Source organism: Aethina tumida, chromosome 7 (assembly GCF_024364675.1).
Source record: "Aethina tumida isolate Nest 87 chromosome 7, icAetTumi1.1, whole genome shotgun sequence".
Classification (NCBI taxonomy): Eukaryota; Metazoa; Arthropoda; class Insecta; order Coleoptera; family Nitidulidae; genus Aethina; species Aethina tumida.
Genome location: NC_065441.1, coordinates 12722653 through 12742660, shown reverse-complemented (window position 1 = coordinate 12742660; position 20008 = coordinate 12722653). Strand labels below are relative to the sequence as shown.

General features: G+C 28.9%; 1 protein-coding gene across 3 annotated transcripts in view; it reads left to right on the top strand.

The window, feature by feature from the left end:
- LOC109602307 (tumor necrosis factor receptor superfamily member wengen) overlaps positions 1–17934 on the top strand; it is a 52330-nt gene extending 34396 nt beyond the window's left edge. For all 3 annotated transcript variants that reach the window (XM_020018649.2, XM_020018650.2, XM_020018651.2), the window contains exons 2-5: positions 2028–2254; positions 4502–4755; positions 16892–17032; positions 17179–17934. In XM_020018649.2, coding sequence (XP_019874208.1) covers positions 2028–2254; positions 4502–4755; positions 16892–17032; positions 17179–17243 — 687 coding nt within the window. In that variant the 3' untranslated portion in view covers positions 17244–17934. The remainder of the gene's footprint in view (positions 1–2027; positions 2255–4501; positions 4756–16891; positions 17033–17178) is intronic.
- The last annotated feature ends 2074 nt before the right edge of the window (positions 17935–20008 follow it).

The window sequence follows — 20008 nt, the reverse complement described above, 5'->3', positions numbered from 1 at the left end:
AACATATCTTTCTCCATATACTATTAACAAATAAGTAGGTGAGTCACCCTGTATATTTTATAATATTTATTATATATAAGAGTTTATTTTGACTCTTTATAAAGTTATAATTTTATTCTGGTCAAAGGCCTCGATAATTTTTACATCATTATGGGATAAAAGTAATTAATTACTTACTAAGATATTTCATTAAAAGACTTCCATTTATATATAATTATTAAACTTTTAAAGTTTGTAGGTAAGGTGTAATCTGAGTTATTAATATAATTATAATTATCAGTGTTCATCAAACCTAATTGAAAACTACTCTATCACGTCCTTTCAATCAATCTCTCCACATTGTTGTGAGAACTAACTTCCAGTCTAACAATTAACTCCATTACTCCAGTTTAATTTTACACCAAGATCACATTTTGTAGTATCTCCTTCCTTTGAAGTGTCTTTTTTTTGTGTTAAGAATCAAACGTAGAGCTTTCCGACCGATTTACGCCTGTTATTGTTGTAATTTTCCACGGCTAGCGGTCCATTAATAAAGCTCATTGCACTCACTTTTTGCCTTATTGCCGAGTTATTTGAAAACCGACTTCGATACAGCTTCCCGTCCAACTATTATTACACGGCGTTGCGTAACTGGTTTTTTATTGAAGCGTTATACAATCGCTGTGTTCAATTGAATTTTTTATTAGATAAATCATTAAAGTCAGAAAAGTTTCAGTGCCCGTAATAACGGCACCAATCTGATTGGCGGTGAGCGTGTTCGAATGCACCAGTTATATCTGGTGGTATATGTTGCATATATGCAAGTTAGTTGTAAGTAACTGTTAAGTGGGTACGCATAATTTTATATTATTTCAAGAACACAATGCACCTCCGGCAATGACCTGAAAACATAATGCAGTCCCACGCGAAACACATTCGGTGTTCAGTGCTCCAGACTAATAATATTTATTTTAAATTTTGACACGTTCCTTGTAAAACCAGCGAACGATTATTGGCTTGTAGGTGTCACCGTTTTATGTCTACAAGATTTATGGCGTTGGAGTGTGGGATATCGTAAAATAGCTGTACCCGACATTGGGAAATATTTGTGGAGGAATTCCCCCGTTTTGCATATCTAATAAATGAATTCTGTTTAAATGGAAGGGTGTTTTATTATAAAAAATTGTGGTTGCACATCACACAATTATTTTGCTTCATTTACATTTCCAATTTGGAAGTTTACACCTTGGTAATTCATCAAACTTTTCTTATTACTCCATCCTTGCTAGAGTTATTAATTCATTGCCACCTAATTGTACTGCAATTAAGTTTTTCCTCGATGGAAGCTTCCTAAAAGATGGAAATTACACAAATGTCACGCTTTAGTTTTCGTGATGAAATTTACTGAATATGAGAAGAGAATAAAATACGCCTGTAATTTCTCTGTACCACTAACGAGGTTGTTGGCGCACGTAATTGGCACGTTCAGATTAATAAAAGTCAATGGGAAAATCCGAACGTTACAGTTGTTCATTGCTAGATTGAAACAAACATCAACGTTTCACGTTTCATAACGCTGGGGTGGTGTAACTGGAGTCAACAAAACAATATCTGTTAATGTGGTCTGATATATCACGTTGCCAATTAATTAAATTGGGCTTTTGACGTTGATTTTGTTCCCTGGCAATTGTATTTCCTTTTTTAAGGGAGAATATGATTTGTAATACAACGACTACAAAAGAATTAGACTAATGTATTTTATATTAACTAAGTAAACCGACCTGGCAAAAGAAGTACAATGGAAGTGAAGATCTATGTTGATGCAAATTTTGTTGTTTGATAATAAAAAACCTTGACTACGTGATCTCCGCCACTTCGAAAACAAGTCGTATCAGTGGGCAAATAAAAATTCGATAAAAAAATCGATTGCAAAACGTTGCATCAACGACCGATCCAATGCGAATGGACAACTTTCGATAGTTGAAATTCTGAGAAATCGGTACGTCTCGTTTTTGGGCTGCAGATAACCTTTCCCCTGCTCTTTCCAGGTGATGGTGTCAGTCATTTCAGTGCTGCTAGTGTCTTGCTTCGCATCGTGTGCAAACGCTCTAATTTGTACGGAGGGACAGTATTGGAACCAGGATCTGCAGATTTGTTCGGAGTGCTCGAACTGTCCGGTTGGTCAACCAGTCAAGGCGAAGTGCGAATCGTACAGGGACACCATCTGTTACACGCAGGAGGAGTTCCTCAAGACCATCGAACAGCATCGTTACAGGTAAATACATCTATTAAATTTTTAAAAAACATAGTAATTTCTAATTTTTTGATCTTATTATTTAAAAAAAATATATATACATTTGTGTAAATCTATTTATAAACTGTTTTTTATCTTGTTTATAAGATCTGTTTTCAATTTTTTATGATATTTCGATATCTTTTTACATTTTTAAAATGGACTCAAAGTTTTTGACAAAGTACATATATTTATCTAATCATTATTTATCAATTATTTCATCTTGTTTATAATATTTGTTTTCTATTTTTTATTATATAATCAATAATATTTTTATTTAATTTTCTTTAAAGATTCAGTTTTTGAGTAAATATGCTTGAGTGACTCATGACACATTTAGATTTATTCCAAGAAGAAATGTTGGGAAAACCTTGTACGTATTTTCTGTTAGGTGAAATACCAGAAATTACCATAATATTGAATTCATATTATGGTAATTTCATTACTTATTACATTTGATTATAATATTGAAAAGAAAATGACTTAACAAAAACATGAAATACTAATATTAAGTTGCCCAATATTTCTTTTTGTTTAATTTAAGCATTTGAAAAACTTCAGACAACTGTTTCAATCAATCAATCATCAGTGCAGTTGAGGCAATAAAAAATGTGAAAGTACGTACAACTTTTTACAACTAGCATTAATTTGCATATTTTCTAAAATTGCCATGAACTATTTGCCAATTTATTTTTTCTTTAAACCTGTAACTATTTTTTAAAAATTCTGAATAGAATTTATTCTTGAGATTATATACCAAGGAGTCTGAAGTGGATTTCTTGTGAATGACATTTAGAGAAATAATGGACTATTGTTGCATAATATAGTTGAAATTCCTTTTGGAATTAATTATCAATAGATTAATATTTTTAGATGCTATTTTATAGTGCCAATATTATTATTTATAAAGTTGAGATGAATATTATTGTAATAACCTAAATCAAGTTAATAATGTAAGAGTTAAACACAAAGAAAACAAAACAGAAAATATCTGGTAACGAAATAATTGATATTTTTTTATCATTTTCCTTAATGGTTTTACAATTCAAATTTAATTTGAAGTGGAAACAAACATTTTATACAATATTTTATAACTAATTTAAGTATTTATTATTATATTAACTTTGTAATGTAAAATACGTAGTTGTGTATAAACTGAATAAATTTCTAAATTTACCAAATCAATAACTTTGTTTGGGTTTCTGAACGACTAAACTTTTGATAGACAACAAGTTAATGAAACTGGTTGTGTGATAAACAGGACACCAACCAAAATAACACACATTGATTTTAACAGGAATTTGCCACTAAACAACCACAACAACATTTATAAAAGGTTTTTTTAAAAAAGTCTATAAACAACTGAAATTATTAAATATAGAAATGATCTCTCATTAACTTACAAAGACAGGTTAATATGAACAAATCTTATTTATAAAATTTATATATGAATATGCGTATTAGAAATGAATTCTAGAACTTATAGTTAGTATTAAATGTTTAATAATTTAATATATATCTTTATTTTACTAGTAGGTTTGAAAGGTAATTGAATTCTTTTCTATCTATGTTAAAATCAAAATGCTGTGAAGAACGTTTTATAGATTTGTCTTATAAATTGCATTTTTGATTATTTATATCAGTCAGATAACATAGAATGGCTTATTTGTATTCTAAATATTTATGACGTGCCTCTCTTACAAGCAAGTAAGCATTCACTTCATCATCTCTGTTAACATAATATTAAATAACAGTTTTTACTTAAAAAGTAAACGATTGAAGCTGTGGAACTCCATTTATCTTTTTAATGCAAAGTTAAAAATAGGAACTGGTTAAAAAAGCATTCAAATGCGAATTGAATTTTTATTGGCAAACAGTTAAAAGCATCAAAATACGTTTCGATCAATAAAACAGTCTTTTATCCACCTTTTGTTTCTTAAGATAATTGACTACACAGATAAAAAATACCCAGATAACGATGGCTTGAGGTGCTGCCTGCGGACGTGTTTAATCGTTTGTTTAAATTATCCCGTCGTTTACTTTTAAAAGTACCCCGTATTTGCGTCTCTAAAAATCAACAAAACAAAACCCCAGTTTTGCGTTTAAAGGCAACTCTCTTGCAATTATTTTTTAGTTCGGGCTTAACGTAATTATCCCGTCTTCTCGTACCGGTTAAGTGTTGCGTTAATTAAATTCGTTCAGTTTTTATCCGCAACCGACGTTTTCCAGACACGGACACAACCAGCGACAGCGGGGCCGTCAGCGCCACGATGATAAGGGCCTGAGATCGCCGAACGAGCCCTCAACGATGCCGCTTAAGGACGACGCCACGTTTTCGACCGCCGAAACCCTGGTTTGGGACTGGCAGGCGATCTCACTCACGCTGGGCGTCTTCGCCTGCATATTGTTCTTCGTCGTCATCACCATCTACTCGTTGTACCAAGCCAGGCAGTGGAAGAGACTGAAAGAGTCATACGAAGCTGGTAAGATTTATTCAATTGATATGTACAAATCATATTACAAGCTGAAAAGAAAGTTTACTGAACAATAAAACAGCAAGCAAGCAATTTTGAAATTTTGAAACTATTCTATTAACCATCTTTTCTAAGAGGAAGGAACTGTAGAATTAAAAAGAGTTTAAACTAATACTTCAAGAATAAACCATAAAGAAATACAAACTTCAATTAGCCATGTCAGAAAAACTGCATGTTAAACATCAAAAATAATTCAAAATTTACGAAGCTGGTGAGACTTATTCTATTGAATTCAAGAAATTATATTGTAATTAAAGAACAATGAAACTAAAAAGAAAGTTTACTAAACAATAAAATAGCAAGTTTTTGATATTTTGAAACTATTAATCATTTTTCTAAGAGGAAGGAATTGGAGAATTGGAAAGAGTTTAAACCAATACTTTAAGAATAAATCACAAAGAGTTTAGCCATGTTAATAAACTGCACATTAATTATTATAAGTCCTGAAAATCATTCTGTTAATCAATTTTTCTAAGAGGGAGAAATTAGAGAAATAAAACAAAATCACGAAGAAATGAAAGCTTCAATTTGGCATTTCAGGAAAACTGCATCTAAAGATAACTTTTGAACCATCAGAAATAAAATTGCATGGTTCAAATAAACAAGTTTTTAAATCACAGTTAGAGACTCGTTCTCTTGAATCTAATTTGTCCAGTTTCTTCTATAAAAATGCAAAAAACAGGAAACATTAAATATACCGTTTTCCTGCAAGATAATCGCCATAAACAGTTCGTGTTCATCTGATCTCATGTACAATTATAGAATGCAACTATCTATAAAATAACAGATATTAAATGCCAATTATTGTGAAATATAACTATTATAAATCAACCAGAATTATACTGGAGCATTCGGATGTGGTGCTTTATATTTCTAACGATTGAGGAAGACAAAAACATGTAATAAAATACCATTAATTTTGTTTGAATGAATGTACACATAAATGCATATGTATTTTATGCAAGAAAAAAGACTTGCAAACTTTGCCATCTAAAAATCTGTGATGGATCGATATATTTTGCTCCCTAATGGCCTGAAAATCAGCAGGCAGCTGTTAATTTTATAAAAAAATGTCAAAACAAACAATAAATCAACAGTAATGACTCCCAGCAGACTCCCCAGGATCATTATCAAATATCATATTACGTAATTTATAACACTCCACTCCTTATTAAATCCATGGCTTTAGCATAACGCTTTAATAATAAAACAGTGGCGTACATCCCCGCTGATTTGATATCAGAAATTTGCATCTGTTGATGATTTATTTGCTTTAATTAATATTCTTCCTGTAAGTTAATTTTCTTATAAATAGTTCCTCAACTCATTAAAATCAGAATTTATCATTGGAATTTTAATTAAATGTTTTTTAATTTCATTGAAAATTGTTATTAAATTATACTCCTTACTGTTTTTACGGTTTGTATACAACATAATTGCATGGAAATTTCTCTACATTAATTATAAAGCGATGTTCGTACCTGCTCTTTGATATTAAAATTTTGATTCGATGTTCACTAATTTTCTGTTAAGCCTAGTTACTATTAATAGATATTAATTTACAATGCACTAAAAATAGAATTTATAGGTTATTAACAGGAACTGCTATGAAACGATCATTAATTAAGCAAATAAAAACTAAGGAAAAATATTGATTTAATTACATTAAAGTTAATTTTGATTCTGATCTCATTAGTTTTATTTTTAGTATTTTAACGGTGTGTTTCAGTTTAAGGAGAACAGTAATAAACCGATTGGTAATCAATAAAATGTTTTATTGATGTTTAAGAAGAATCTTGGAAGCATTGTTTCCAATGATTCTTCGAAAAGCACAGCAATAGCGTCAGAACTGATAAATAATTAATAACTAATCCTAAAACTTGCAATAACACAAGGTTACTGTTTTACAAAGAGAGTGAGTTTTAAGAAGAATCCATGAAGCATTCTTCTAAATTGCTGACTCAACATTAAGTCATTTTTGCAGTTGATGAAATGTTTTAAAGAAATTACTTTGTAATTATCAACTAGTTTCATAGAAATAAAGCATTTCTCAAACAATTTACATTTAAGACGAAAGCAAGAAGTTGTACTTCCCAAAAAACTGAGACGACAAACAATTTCGCAGCACCTGTTGTAAATTCACGGCATCCATTCTAATTGTCGTCGTACTAATAAAACGTTAAATTGGCAATTTAAATTTCAACTTGGGTGCACCCGTAAGACATTATTACGAAATCGTAGCGGATTACCTTTGGAACTTGTGGCCGTGAGCCGCGAAATAGTTCCTTGTACGTATTTAGATTCAGAAGACTGTTCGTACATGTTCCATTTCTTATTAATATTGATGCGGCATACGCCGCTCACCTTTTTAAAACTACATCCCAGGGTCTTGGCTCTTTTTAAAGCCGTGTTTCAGCAGCGAGCAACAATGTATTTTTGCATTTCGCTCTTTGAGGTGTATTCAACTGGCATGTGGATACGTTCATTTCTAACTATTTGTTACATTATTTACAATGGTGGTCATTATTACAGCTATTTTTTAAAATGTTAAATATTAACGTAATTCTTTTATTTGATGTGAACTGTTAAATTAGTATCAATTTACTATTGTTGTTTTATACTGTATTATAAAAAATGTTAAATTCTTCTTCTCTAAAATATTACATATAATTATCTGAATTGTGGTGTACATAAATATAGTAACACAATTTTTAAAAAGATTTTATATAATTCCTTCAAGTTTCTTAAATTGCTGTGAAGTGTTCATTTAAATTTGCAAAATTTTTGTATCTAAGTTGGTCATAAACGTTTTCCCCCATGTTTGCATAGGGTTGTTGTCTGAAGATTAGGATGGGCGAGAGAAAACATTATCTTTTGACCAATTCGTCATAATTTTGGATTTGTGTTTGGAATCGTTTTCATGTTGAAACACATTTATTAAAAACATATTTTTTTCAATATTTGAAAGAAAATTTGTTGTTTAATATATTCCTGTAGAAGAATTGTAGCAGTACCATAAGCATAATTAAACTGCTTCACTATTGGTTTAAGACACTTTTTGTGCAGTTTTGATCCTAGAGAATGTTTAACATAAACTTAACCATCAATTTTTTATCAATTAAATTATCGTTACTAAAAATAGCTCCACCCCACTGTTCTTTGGTCCAGTGAATGTGATCATAAGTAAATTAAAATTTGAACATTTTTTTAGAAGAAATCAGCCTTTCACAGCCTTTGAACTAATTTCAGCAAGTCCCATTTCATCCAGGTTGACCTTAACATCAATTGACGATAAGATTAGACATTCGAATGATCCATTTATCGAACTCAAATTATTTCCTAGTTACCACTTACGACGTATTGGAACACTTATAAAAAATGTGTATTAATGTTAATATGTTAAAAATAGAAAATACTGCGAGTTTCTTTTCAAGTAATATATGAAAATTAGTAACTTAAAATTTTATTAGAAGTTCAAATCAGTAAGAAATTTTGTACAGCTTTGAAACGATTTTCAAACTATTAAAATCTTTAAAATATTTATATTAAAAACAAGAAAATTTGTGAATTTTCTTTAAAAAGAACAACAATTTAGTTTTGAAGAGCTTAATCCAAAAGAAAGAACCTTGTTACAAGTTAGCGACAAGGAGCAATTTCGAAGACACTCAAGATTGTCACTGTATGATTTATCCCGAGCTGTGTCTTGTTTTAAGACGTCGCATCGAAGTGGGTGTCCAGTTATGGCGATACGCCATTTATCGCAACATAAATTGTCACCTATCGTTTATGCGTCTTCCCAACGACCATCAATCTATGCTGCCAACATCTGCCGTCAGTAAACTCCGGCAATTGTTTATATCGATTTCACAGCACGTGTGATGAAATGTGTTTATTTATATAAAACGGAAATTAATTTCATATGCAATTTTTCATCAACACGCGTGCTCGGTAAGGGAAACGAGCACACGTGGGACATGTGCGTTCTCTCGGATATTCACCATTGTCAAAATATACAACGCCGCCACTTCAAGAAGCAGTTTTATTTTAGAAAAAAGCTCAATTCCGGTGATGATGGTGTTTAAGCTGTTGGTAAAAAAATCCAATTATAAAAGATGGATGTTAAAAATATTTAAATAAATTACTAATCCTAAATTCATACTAAATTTAACTTTCAAGTTGACACACTTTTATAAGGAAGCGTTTTTTTTTCAGCGCCCGGTGCACATGTTCCAAATTAAATAACGTTTTCAGCTTCGGTAAAATTTGAGGAAATGGCTGTACGAGCGGCGTGTCGACTAAATGGAGTGTCAAAAATTAAGAATATCCGGGATAGGCTTCCAAAACAACCAACGTTGTTCACGTCAGTCTGGAAAAGGTTCCTTCCGTTAAAAACACGTTCAAAATTCGCGACGTTGAATGTAAAATGTTTGCGAAAAGAATGGGGTTAATTTAGTAATTTACGATTGGAACGTTGTGCTAATGTTCGGACAATAAATTCGAAAAGTTTCATATTTATGCTTGACAAATCGAGTTATACTACATCAAACTCGTGCTGTCAGTCGGTCCAGTCGACCATTCGTCATATTCATGAACGAGATAGTCCCCATTATTCCGTTTTATCGTCAGAGCGCATTATCGTCCTAATTCATCATCATGGCAAATTTGCGATAATTTACAAAACCATCTGTACGTTGCTCTCCAGCGTTTGACGCATGTACTCGACTACTATTCATGATATTTGGGCAGAATTAATGAAATATCTGATATTAACATTCCGTAATTAATGTTCATATCACAATATAATGAGGGAAATCCCAATAAAATTAATTTTTGATTTTCATAATGATGTGCATACACATTTAATTAAAGCTAACGAATTAAAAAAATCAGCTATGTATATTAAAACAAAATTTAATAACATCGTTAATGTATCTAAATATAAATTTGTTCTATTCTAATAAATAAATAATCATTTAATCAGTTTAAAACATAAATTTTGATAGTTCACCATATATTTAACACATATTTTAATATTAATCTTCATTTTCCAAAAGATTAACACGTAAATAATTTTAAAGGTTTGAAAGAATTCTTATTGTTTTAAATGTTTAATAAAATTTTAAAATTACTAATTATCGAACATTATTTGAAAGAAAACTCTATTTCGTGTATTTTAATATATTTTAAAATTAGTAATTTCCAAACATTATTTGGAAAAAACTCGAATCCTTCCATATATTTTAACACATTTATTACATATCCATTTTTCAAAAATTGAATGTTTTGACTCCTCATAAATAATTTTAAAGAGTTGAGTACCTAATAAAATTTTAAATTACTCATTTTTAAACATTATTTATTAAAAATAATTCCGTAAATAATGGTCATATCACAATATAATGAGGAAAATCCCAGTAAAATTAATTTTTGATTTTCATAATGATGTGCATGCACATTTAATTAAAGCTAACGAATTAAAAAAATCAGCTATGTATATTAAAACAAAATTTAATAACATCGTTAATGTACCTAAATATAAATTTGTTCTATTCCAATAAATAAATAATCATTTAATCAGTTTAAAACACAAATTTTGATAATTCACCATATATTTAACATATATTCTAATATTAATCTACATTTTTCAAAAAATTAACACGTAAATAATTTTAAAGGTTTGAAAGAATTCTTATTGTTTTAAATGTTTAATAAAATTTTAAAATTACTAATTATCGAACATTATTTGAAAGAAAACTCTATTTCGTGTATTTTAATATATTTTAAAATTAGTAATTTCCAAACATTATTTGGAAAAAAACTCAGAATCCTTCCATATATTTTAACACATTTATTACATTTCCATTTTTCAAAAATTGAATGTTTTAACACCTCATAAATAATTTCAAAGAGTTGAGTACCTAATAAAATTTTAAATTACTCGTTTTTAAACATTATTTATTAAAAATATCACTTAATTTTCTGCATTTAATTACATGTGTACCTCTAAATCGTTTCAATTTAAACAAAAGTCAAACACTGATCACATAATAGAAAATAAATACACACATCATTTGGCACACGATTGTACTTCATAATAATGTTACCCTGCTAGCAAAGATAAATCGTACAATCCACTGATTTATCGCCATTGTGTTGACTACCATTTCATAGTAATTGCGAATACCATTATGTAAACATAATCGCCTATTGCCTCCAATCATCTACGAAATCAAATAACGGATTCGCATTTGATTTCAGTCATTATTATAATTAACGGTAATTTTTTTTCGAATAATCTGTGAGTAGGTAATTCTACGCAGCAAAAAACATTGGAAGACTTGACAAATCATGTGATGATGATGATGGATAGGTGGCCACTTATTGTATGCCGAAGGTTATTTTAAATTACAATTATTCAATTAATCCTACACGAGGAATGTTTATTAAAAATTTGTGTTACGCAAAAACTAAACCACAACATAGGTTTACAATCGAATTGTTTATAAATTTTTTTTTCTCACACTTTAATTAAATAAGTTTTTAGAAGATTTGCCGAGTACTTTATTTTCTAAATCTCATGTGAAGTATTTCCCTTTATTATTGGTACAGAAACCAGATAAAAGAATAGAAAAGGCAAGAAATGTTAGAAGTACCACTTGATGATGTATTCGCATTTGATCGTTGGTAGTAAAATTCGTATGTCCGATGACTACGTCGTGGTACTGTTGTGCACATGTCTTAATACCGATAAATAACCGTGCGTGTTCTGAATATGCGATCGATGCTGTGTTTGTGTGACTTTGAGATGAAGCCACCGAGTACCAAGAGTGTGGAGTACGTCACTTCCGTAGCGGCGGTGCCGAGGCCACAAGGAACGACGTGCGTGCGTGGAATATTCATCGATTGCCGATCGGAAGGAGCACTTCTTGCGGTCTACGGGTACCGCTCCGCTCTCCCTCCGCCCTCCGCGTAGTCTTTATTTTTTTCTTGGTTTTTTACAATGCCGACACCGTGTTCTACTAACCACAATGAGATGTGTTGCGATCGTAATCTGATTTATATGGGCCTCACATGTGTTGCTACCGATGCTTGTATGGTTTTACTAGTGGTAACGCACCAAATATGGATGGTGGTTCGCGTCTAGAAATGTCTGGGTTGGAACTAACGACGGTTTATGGAGTGTGAATTGTTACAGGCTTTGTTTTTGGGTTTGACGCAATTGGCAATTATGCATATAATTATCAGGTTTTATAAGTTGAAATAGAAAATTAAAAAGAAACATAAATATTTATCAAAACAATTTTTTTATTCAAAATTGAATTCATAATTTAAAAAAAATTCACTTTAAAGTGAAATACAAAAATTCGAAGCTTAACTAAAAAATAAATAAATAAAAAAAAAATTAAAAATATTCTATATTTATCACAAAATTTTACTTTATCCAGAATAAAAAAAACATTGAAAGTTAATCTGTTTCTACCAAATGTAAAAATAATACAAATTTCCGACGAGAGAAATGAAGATTTCATCATTATTATTAAGTTGATCCAAAATCTGAAACCAAAATGCAAATAAAATTATAAAATGTAAATGTAAGAAACAATTCAAGTACAATGAACAATAAATGTAAAAATAGTAAGAATATAAAAAATTATTATTAATAATTAATTAATTAAGTATATTAAAATATAAAGGTTTTTGCAAAAAATTAAAATTTTAAACAAGATGGAGGATTTCACCTTATACAGAATTAGAAAAAAGGCATTGAAAGTTAATCTATACCTACAAAATTTAAAAATAAATGAAGATTTCATCATTATTGATGATTTTAAAAACTAAAAATACCATCCAAAATTCAGGAATTAACACAAAATACGAATTGTAAGAAAAATTCAATTACAGTAAACGTGGAAAAAAGTAAGAAATATGAGAAATTATAATTAATTAATAAAGTATTTTAAAATATAAATGTTTTTGTAAATAAATAAAAACTTAATGATGAATGTTAAAAAAGTTAAAAGTTATAAAAGGTTTCTAAAAATGTCACAATAATTGTTTTTAAATTCTACATATGTATTAAAAGAAATGTCTTCTTTTTCAAAGTTTGAATTTATTGAGATATTTACACAAATTTGAGAAATATTTTCATATAAAAATCAATTAATCAATTTGAACTTTTGTATTGAAAATCATAATTTTGAACCTGAAATATTCTGATAACCTTTACGAAAATCAACAAATTTGCTTTGAAATCTACACTTTTGATACTGTACTTTTCTCACAAAATGAAAAATATAAAAAAATCATCAAAATCAGAAAATAATGAAAATTAAAATTTTCAATAATTCACTATAATGTAAAAATAACATAATAAAGTGTATGAAAAATGTTAATTATTATAGTCAAAATTTACAAAAAATAGTAAAAAATATATATAAAACTTTATAACACGTACAAAAATGTTTAAAATCATAATAACACTAGAGGATAAAAAATATTAAAAAAAAAAATGAGATGATATGATTAAATTCAAGTTTTTTAATATAAAAATATTTATAGACAATTATAAAATTCATCAAAAATCAAATTAGAGAATTGCAAATAAAAAATGCAAAAGTTAATAAAATTCGAGGATTTTTATAATATATTATTAAAAAATTTAAAATTATATGATTGTTGTTAGTTTATAGAAAAATGATTAAAATTGAAAAGTAGTAAAATATTAATGATTTCCAAGAATTTTATATTAGAAAATATGAAAAATAATATTATAAATAATTAATATATTTTGGGGTTTATAAAAAATGATAACTTACAACACAGAAAAAATGTAGTGCTTATTTATATTTTAGAAAATTGTAGTGCCAAAAATCTTATAAAACTACAAGACATGGTAATGTTAAAAATAATGAAATGTCAAGAGTTAAAAGATTGTTAATTATAAAAATCATAAAAAATGTTTAAGTACAAAATCTGAAAACTAAAAACATTATTCAAAATTCAAGGATTAACACAAAGTGCGAATTAAATTATAAAACGTAATTGTAAGAAGCAATTCAAGCACAATGAACAATAAATGTAATTTTGGATGCAAATTGTCGGCGAACCGACTGCATTGTGCAAACTGACTCATTTAAAATGTCCAATTTCGGATCTGTCTCGACTGCTATGTTTATATTTGCACGTAATTTTCGGTCTAAAATTGTCACATCGGGTGCTAAATAAAATCGGAATTTGCAGTCACCAGCACAGACTGCGTGTCTTCTACTGGATATTTTAATGAATGCACATGCGATTCCCATCCGCATTAAGAAAACCGATCTTGTGTAGCGACTCGGTCGAAAATAAAATTTGACGCGATGCCAAAGGAATAACTTACCCTTGTAATGAGTATTAATTTTTGTAACTAATAAGCGTCTATTCTGGGCTCTTTGTCTTTTCGCACCGAGACGCCATTTATTAAATTTAATTTAAAGGTGGGTTGTTTTGTCTTTATATTTTCGTATATTTTGCTGATGTTTTCAATTTTCCAAGCACGATTTCCGTTTCCAATCACCTTTGTCAACTTTAACTTTTCAGTGCTATCATTTAATCCAATAATGCCTTTTTGATTTTTGTAGATAAATCGATAGTATATTAATTATCATTTAATATGACTGATTTCCCAAATTAAAAGAGTGGAATGAAAATTAATCCCTTTCAGAGGATTTTAATTAAAGCCATCCTGAATCGAATCTGGCATTCGCAATATTAAAAAATATGAAAAGAATATTAAATGAAAAGGTTTTGATTTAAATATCACCGAATTTACAGATGTTTCTATAAAGCTTGTTGCAATTCTGTTTATAAAACACATCTGTTTATACTAGTCAGGTTATCTTGTACAGGAACATTTGTATTTTAGAGGCACGTCACATTTTTCTATTGCGACTAAGTTATCTGCCTTTGAAGTATACAAAGCAGATACGTAATTGAAACTTCATTCGGAAATAGTGAACTGAAATGTAAATGCAACCTGTTACATGAAAACAAGATTGAATTAATTAATCGTATGCCTTTTAGCTAGTTGTAAACCTCTTGAGTGAATTTGCTGCTCTTAGTTTACAGTTGATGTCTTAATGACGTAAAAATAACTCGGAAATAATTTTAAACTTTTATTATCTTATAAAACGCATTCGATTTATGTTTTGATATAAAAGTTATATGTACAAAAATATAACTCTAGTCAATAAAATAGTACAACAATAAATATTAAAGGATGTCTTGAATTGTGCAGTTTTAATATGTTGCTCATTTAACAAACATTAAATAAAGTGTAGTCTAGTTACGACACACAAAACGTTTTGCATTGCTCCTTTTTAACTTTTGTTCCTTTACATCCCACTGAATCTTCCCAGTTTACAAAGAGTAATTGGAACTTCATCCTGAAACATGGCGTATTTTATTACAGTGAAATGTAAATACAACCTGTTACATGAAAACAAGATCGAACTAATTAATCCTGCGCTTGCAGCTCTTAAGACTAATTCGCAATTCCGGAATTACATTCAATGCATAACAGAAACATCGCTGTGCATATAAATTTAAATTTCCAGCCATGTATATTAATTAAAAATTCAAAACTGTTGGAACATAATTAAAAATATTTTACAGTTCCATATTTTAAATGCAATTTCCGGTAGTGTCAAAGTCAATTAATTATTCGATTGAACGGAAATAATTCAGTTTAATTATTGTCCTGGAAAAAATCTGGCTACAACTTTTCGCAGTATGAAAAAGCATGAAAAGAATATTAAATGGAACATGGATTTTTATTATAATACCTGGTACGGGCAGATAATGTTAACAACGAACGTTGCCGCATAGAATTCACTTGATGTAGTTGTATCTTTTTTCTTCTTGTACGTTCGCAGAACACACACACTGCGGTCGTCTCCAGTAAAATTTTTACATTTACAGCAGTGAGTTGATGTATTTTTAGCAGCTTTAGCGTCTTTTAATCAATAATTTTAGTAAATTAATTCATTAATATTTGTGTTACTGTCGCTACATTTCATACATTAGTCAAACTATTTGTAAAATCACTCCCATTAATATGCTTTTAAGAAACTTAAACAAGGTATTTATGTGATTAACTGTTTCAGGTTAAATATTATCATAACTGGCGAATATGTCTGGAAGCAATTCTAATTTTAGTTTTGTATGTTTTTTCTAATAGATTTAACCTTTATTATTTTAATTCTGGCAATGTTCCATACTAAACTGCCTATAAAGTATCCCGAGAACTGTTAAGATTTCTAATTAAAAATGTCTAAATGTCTAATTACAGATGGATGTAATTTGTTGTTTAATAAAAGTTGTTTGTTGAAAACCACTGTTCTGTTATTACAGAATAATTTGTAGGAAAGGAGAAACAGAAACAGTACATTAGTTGTGTAATCTAAATCTAAAATAACTGATTTAAGCTAAATATCATTATTTATTTTACATTGAGATTTCATTCGAAGTAATTACTTATATTTTACTTTGAAATTCTGAGAATCTGTGTATATTCTAAATTCGAAACTCTTGAAAACTTTTCCTGCGTTCTTTTCTATTCTTTCAAACTTCGAAAACTGCTGTATAACAATATGTCATTATTTGAGTTCAGATGGTACATTGGACTGGACTGGACTCCTTTCTTTATTTTCTCAAGTTTTCGAGGGACAAGTTTTATTTAAAACGTCAAATAATCACAATATTCTGTTGTACTAATTAAATTTGTCTTTTAAAAAGTATAAACATAGAATATTTTTATTATTCTAGTCTTCCAGAAAAATGTAATTTTAAAACAGTAAATTTGTCTTCATAATAATGTACTATAATGAAATTCCAAGTTTGTCGTTTGTGAGACACACTAGCTTATTTTATTTACCTACTTAAGATTCATTGTAATACTGTAGATTTCTGATATTAGATGCTAGTGAAAAGCAGTGAGAATGCAACTAAACAAGAATGCGTTCCGTGAATTACTTCAAAATTCTGTAAACGTTCGACATACATACATCATTTACATTACATTTTAATCAACGAATTTTTGTTGCAGATCTAGAGGAACTAGAAAAATTCAGCTTAATGTCATCTGCCTGTAAAAAGGAAGGACTTGAGGAGGGAGACTTTCGACAGATTCATTCATCAGAAGAGGATAGTAATAGATGTGTTTATTTAGAACAACTGCTAGTGAACGGTAAATACACTCACTTAAATGTACAGGCATAATGCCATTTCGCAAAATCGAAAGACTCAAAGAGTGAGCCGTATCCGTAAATTAGAGGATCTAATTTAGAGTTTTGTAAATAGGTGATTTCATTTAAGCATTCCTTTTTGTTTCAGTTCGCAAAGACGAGAAAATGGGCAAAAAACCGAAGGGCAACGTCTATATAGAGGAGTCAATATGAGAGGTTGGACTTTTTGCCGAACTGTACAAGCACAGCTGGTGAAAACGGAAAGAAATAATTGTCTGAAATCATGTATAGACATAATGTGATCTAACACGTAACCCTGATCGAGCAATTTATGACGTTGCTATTTATTTATTTCGTTTGTGTACGATTTTGTATTTGCTTGGACTAAGATGTGCGAGATGAAACGGAAATGTCCTATCTTCTTGGTATTTAATTAAACCCCGCCAACATTAAGATGAAAATTTAAATGAATATTTCTTGCTCCAAGAAAATATAAAAGGACACAATTTCAAGTACAAAACTAGTATTCTGTTTAATATTAATTTTCTGTATCTCATCACGTTTTGTGGAACAATATTTTTATTGTTACTTAAACAAGACTGTACTCCAGTTCGTTGTTGCTTTTTTGTTACAATCTTCAAGATGAAATCAAAATAGCAACTATTAAATTAATTGTTAAACATTAGGATGCACCTACTCCAAAACTGTACCCATTTACGACTCGTAATTTTGATGTACCAAATTACTGACTTGATAAAGTTGTCATTTCTGATGAATAAAATATCCTAATGTGTGAGTGTCTCCGTCTAATAGTCTAGTTGTATAATTATTACCTCTCTGTATTTCTTGTAGATAATTAATTTAATATATATATTTATTTTAAAATATATGTAAATTATTGTGATATTTGTATTATTATTTTCCCAATATCCTAACATTCTATCAATTAATCGAAACTCAGAAATTTAGCTTTGTGATATAATTGGTTTAATTACATATTATGTTGTAAGCTGTAACCCTTTAGGCCATAACAGGATTTTGAGAGTATGGTTTAATGAGACCTATAATAACACCACAATATTATTCAAAATCTATGAAACTAGTTTCAGTCTGTGAAAGTCCATTTTAATAAGGGCCCCAAACGAAAGGGATTTAATTAATCCCAATTGATTTTCAATGTTTAGGACAGTGTTTGTTTTCCAAACGGATTAAATAATACCCTTACTCTGATATCCTTATAAAATATTCTCTGCAAATTTTAGTTTTATTCTAGTTAAATTAAATATAAGCGAAACTAAAATTTTATTTTTCTGCTAATAATTTTGATGCCTTAATTGAGTTAACAGTTTTTAAATGATCGAAAATTGACATCTTAAAGAATGAAATTATATAATTTTTTGAAGGGTTATTCCCTTTTAGATAGGTTTTAAAAGTGTTTTGATACGTTTTGATTCTTAAAATCAAAACAGTACCAGCTACTCAGATGAGGCAGGTTGGGGCAGTGCCTCGCCTACGAAAATGATAATATTTACATAACGTTAATATTTAAAATAACATTTTTTGTTTTTATTCTTTAAAATAAAACAACTTGATATTTAAACAGAGACAGAAGGATAATATATTGTAAAAACGACAATTAAATAAGCAATACCAATTTCATATTAAATTTAATATTTTCTTCAACTTCTCCAGAGGCACTTTTAAAAAAGCAAATCTAGAATATTTCTGTTTGATTCCAACATTTGAATTTAAGGTCGGGTTCTTGTTTCAATGGTAGGGGAGCTGAGGTGTGCCTCTAGCTAATGGGATATGTCTAAATACCAAAATAAACAAAGTTTCCGAACATTGTCGATTCTTCAGATTCAAAAAGGTTCGTGTGAGTGTTAGATGGATTCAATTGTGGAAATGTATTTAATTCTGATCTTTTTTATTACAATATGGCAACAACCAGTAATAACACGAAATAATAAATTTGATTGGCTAACGGAATGTACAGTAATGAAGTGTTTTCCTGGTCATGTCTTTTATTTTCAAAGGATAGTGGAGATATTTGGTATAGAAGCGGTTTTTGTGCTTGAAAAATCTGTTGCTGACTAAATTTACATAACAAAAGGATTGATCATTCAAATTCTACATTGTTAATTATGCGTAAATAAAAATAAAACATTGTTTTTTATTTTTTTTTTTTATTTATAATGGGCTTCGCCACACTCAAACCTTACAAGTCGCATCAAACGCATGTATTCTGAGTTGCCTATTATATGCAAGAACAATTTGCAAAACTATTATTAATTTTTATTGCATAGATTGCAAAGTAATAACTGCATTATTAGTAATTAAATAGGCATTAATTACAAGGAGATAAAAAGTAAATTAAATAGTTAAAGTAATGTAAAATATCCTTATAAACTTTACAAACACTTTATAAACATATATGTATGTATGTACTTTAATTATAAAATTGTATTTTAACATTTAAGAATACGTGAGAGAATTTTGTTCATAAAAATTTTACGTATTGCAATTATTATATTATTATATATTCAAATTCAGTATTAACTGAAAAAAAATTAATAATAATATATTAGATTAAATATCATAAATATTACATCATTAAATTCTCAAATCAATGTAATAAATAAAAATATATGTAGAAAATAAATAAATGAATCAAAAGGTTTTATATTAAAAAATAATATTTATCTAAGATAATATTTTCACTAATGTTTAGTAAGTGTAATAAATTAAAATTAAAATTTTATAAAATCAACAAAAGACACAATTTTATTAGTTTTATTGTTAAGAACAATAATGAATTAATTAGGGAAAGAAAACAAGTTGCGTTGCATTTTATTTGTCTAATGTACGCACATAAATTGTGCCATAATATGTTATAATAACATTATTATCATTTTATGGAATTGCATTGAACTAATCTCTGTAAATACCATAATTCATCTGTTGTATGAGCCCGTTTT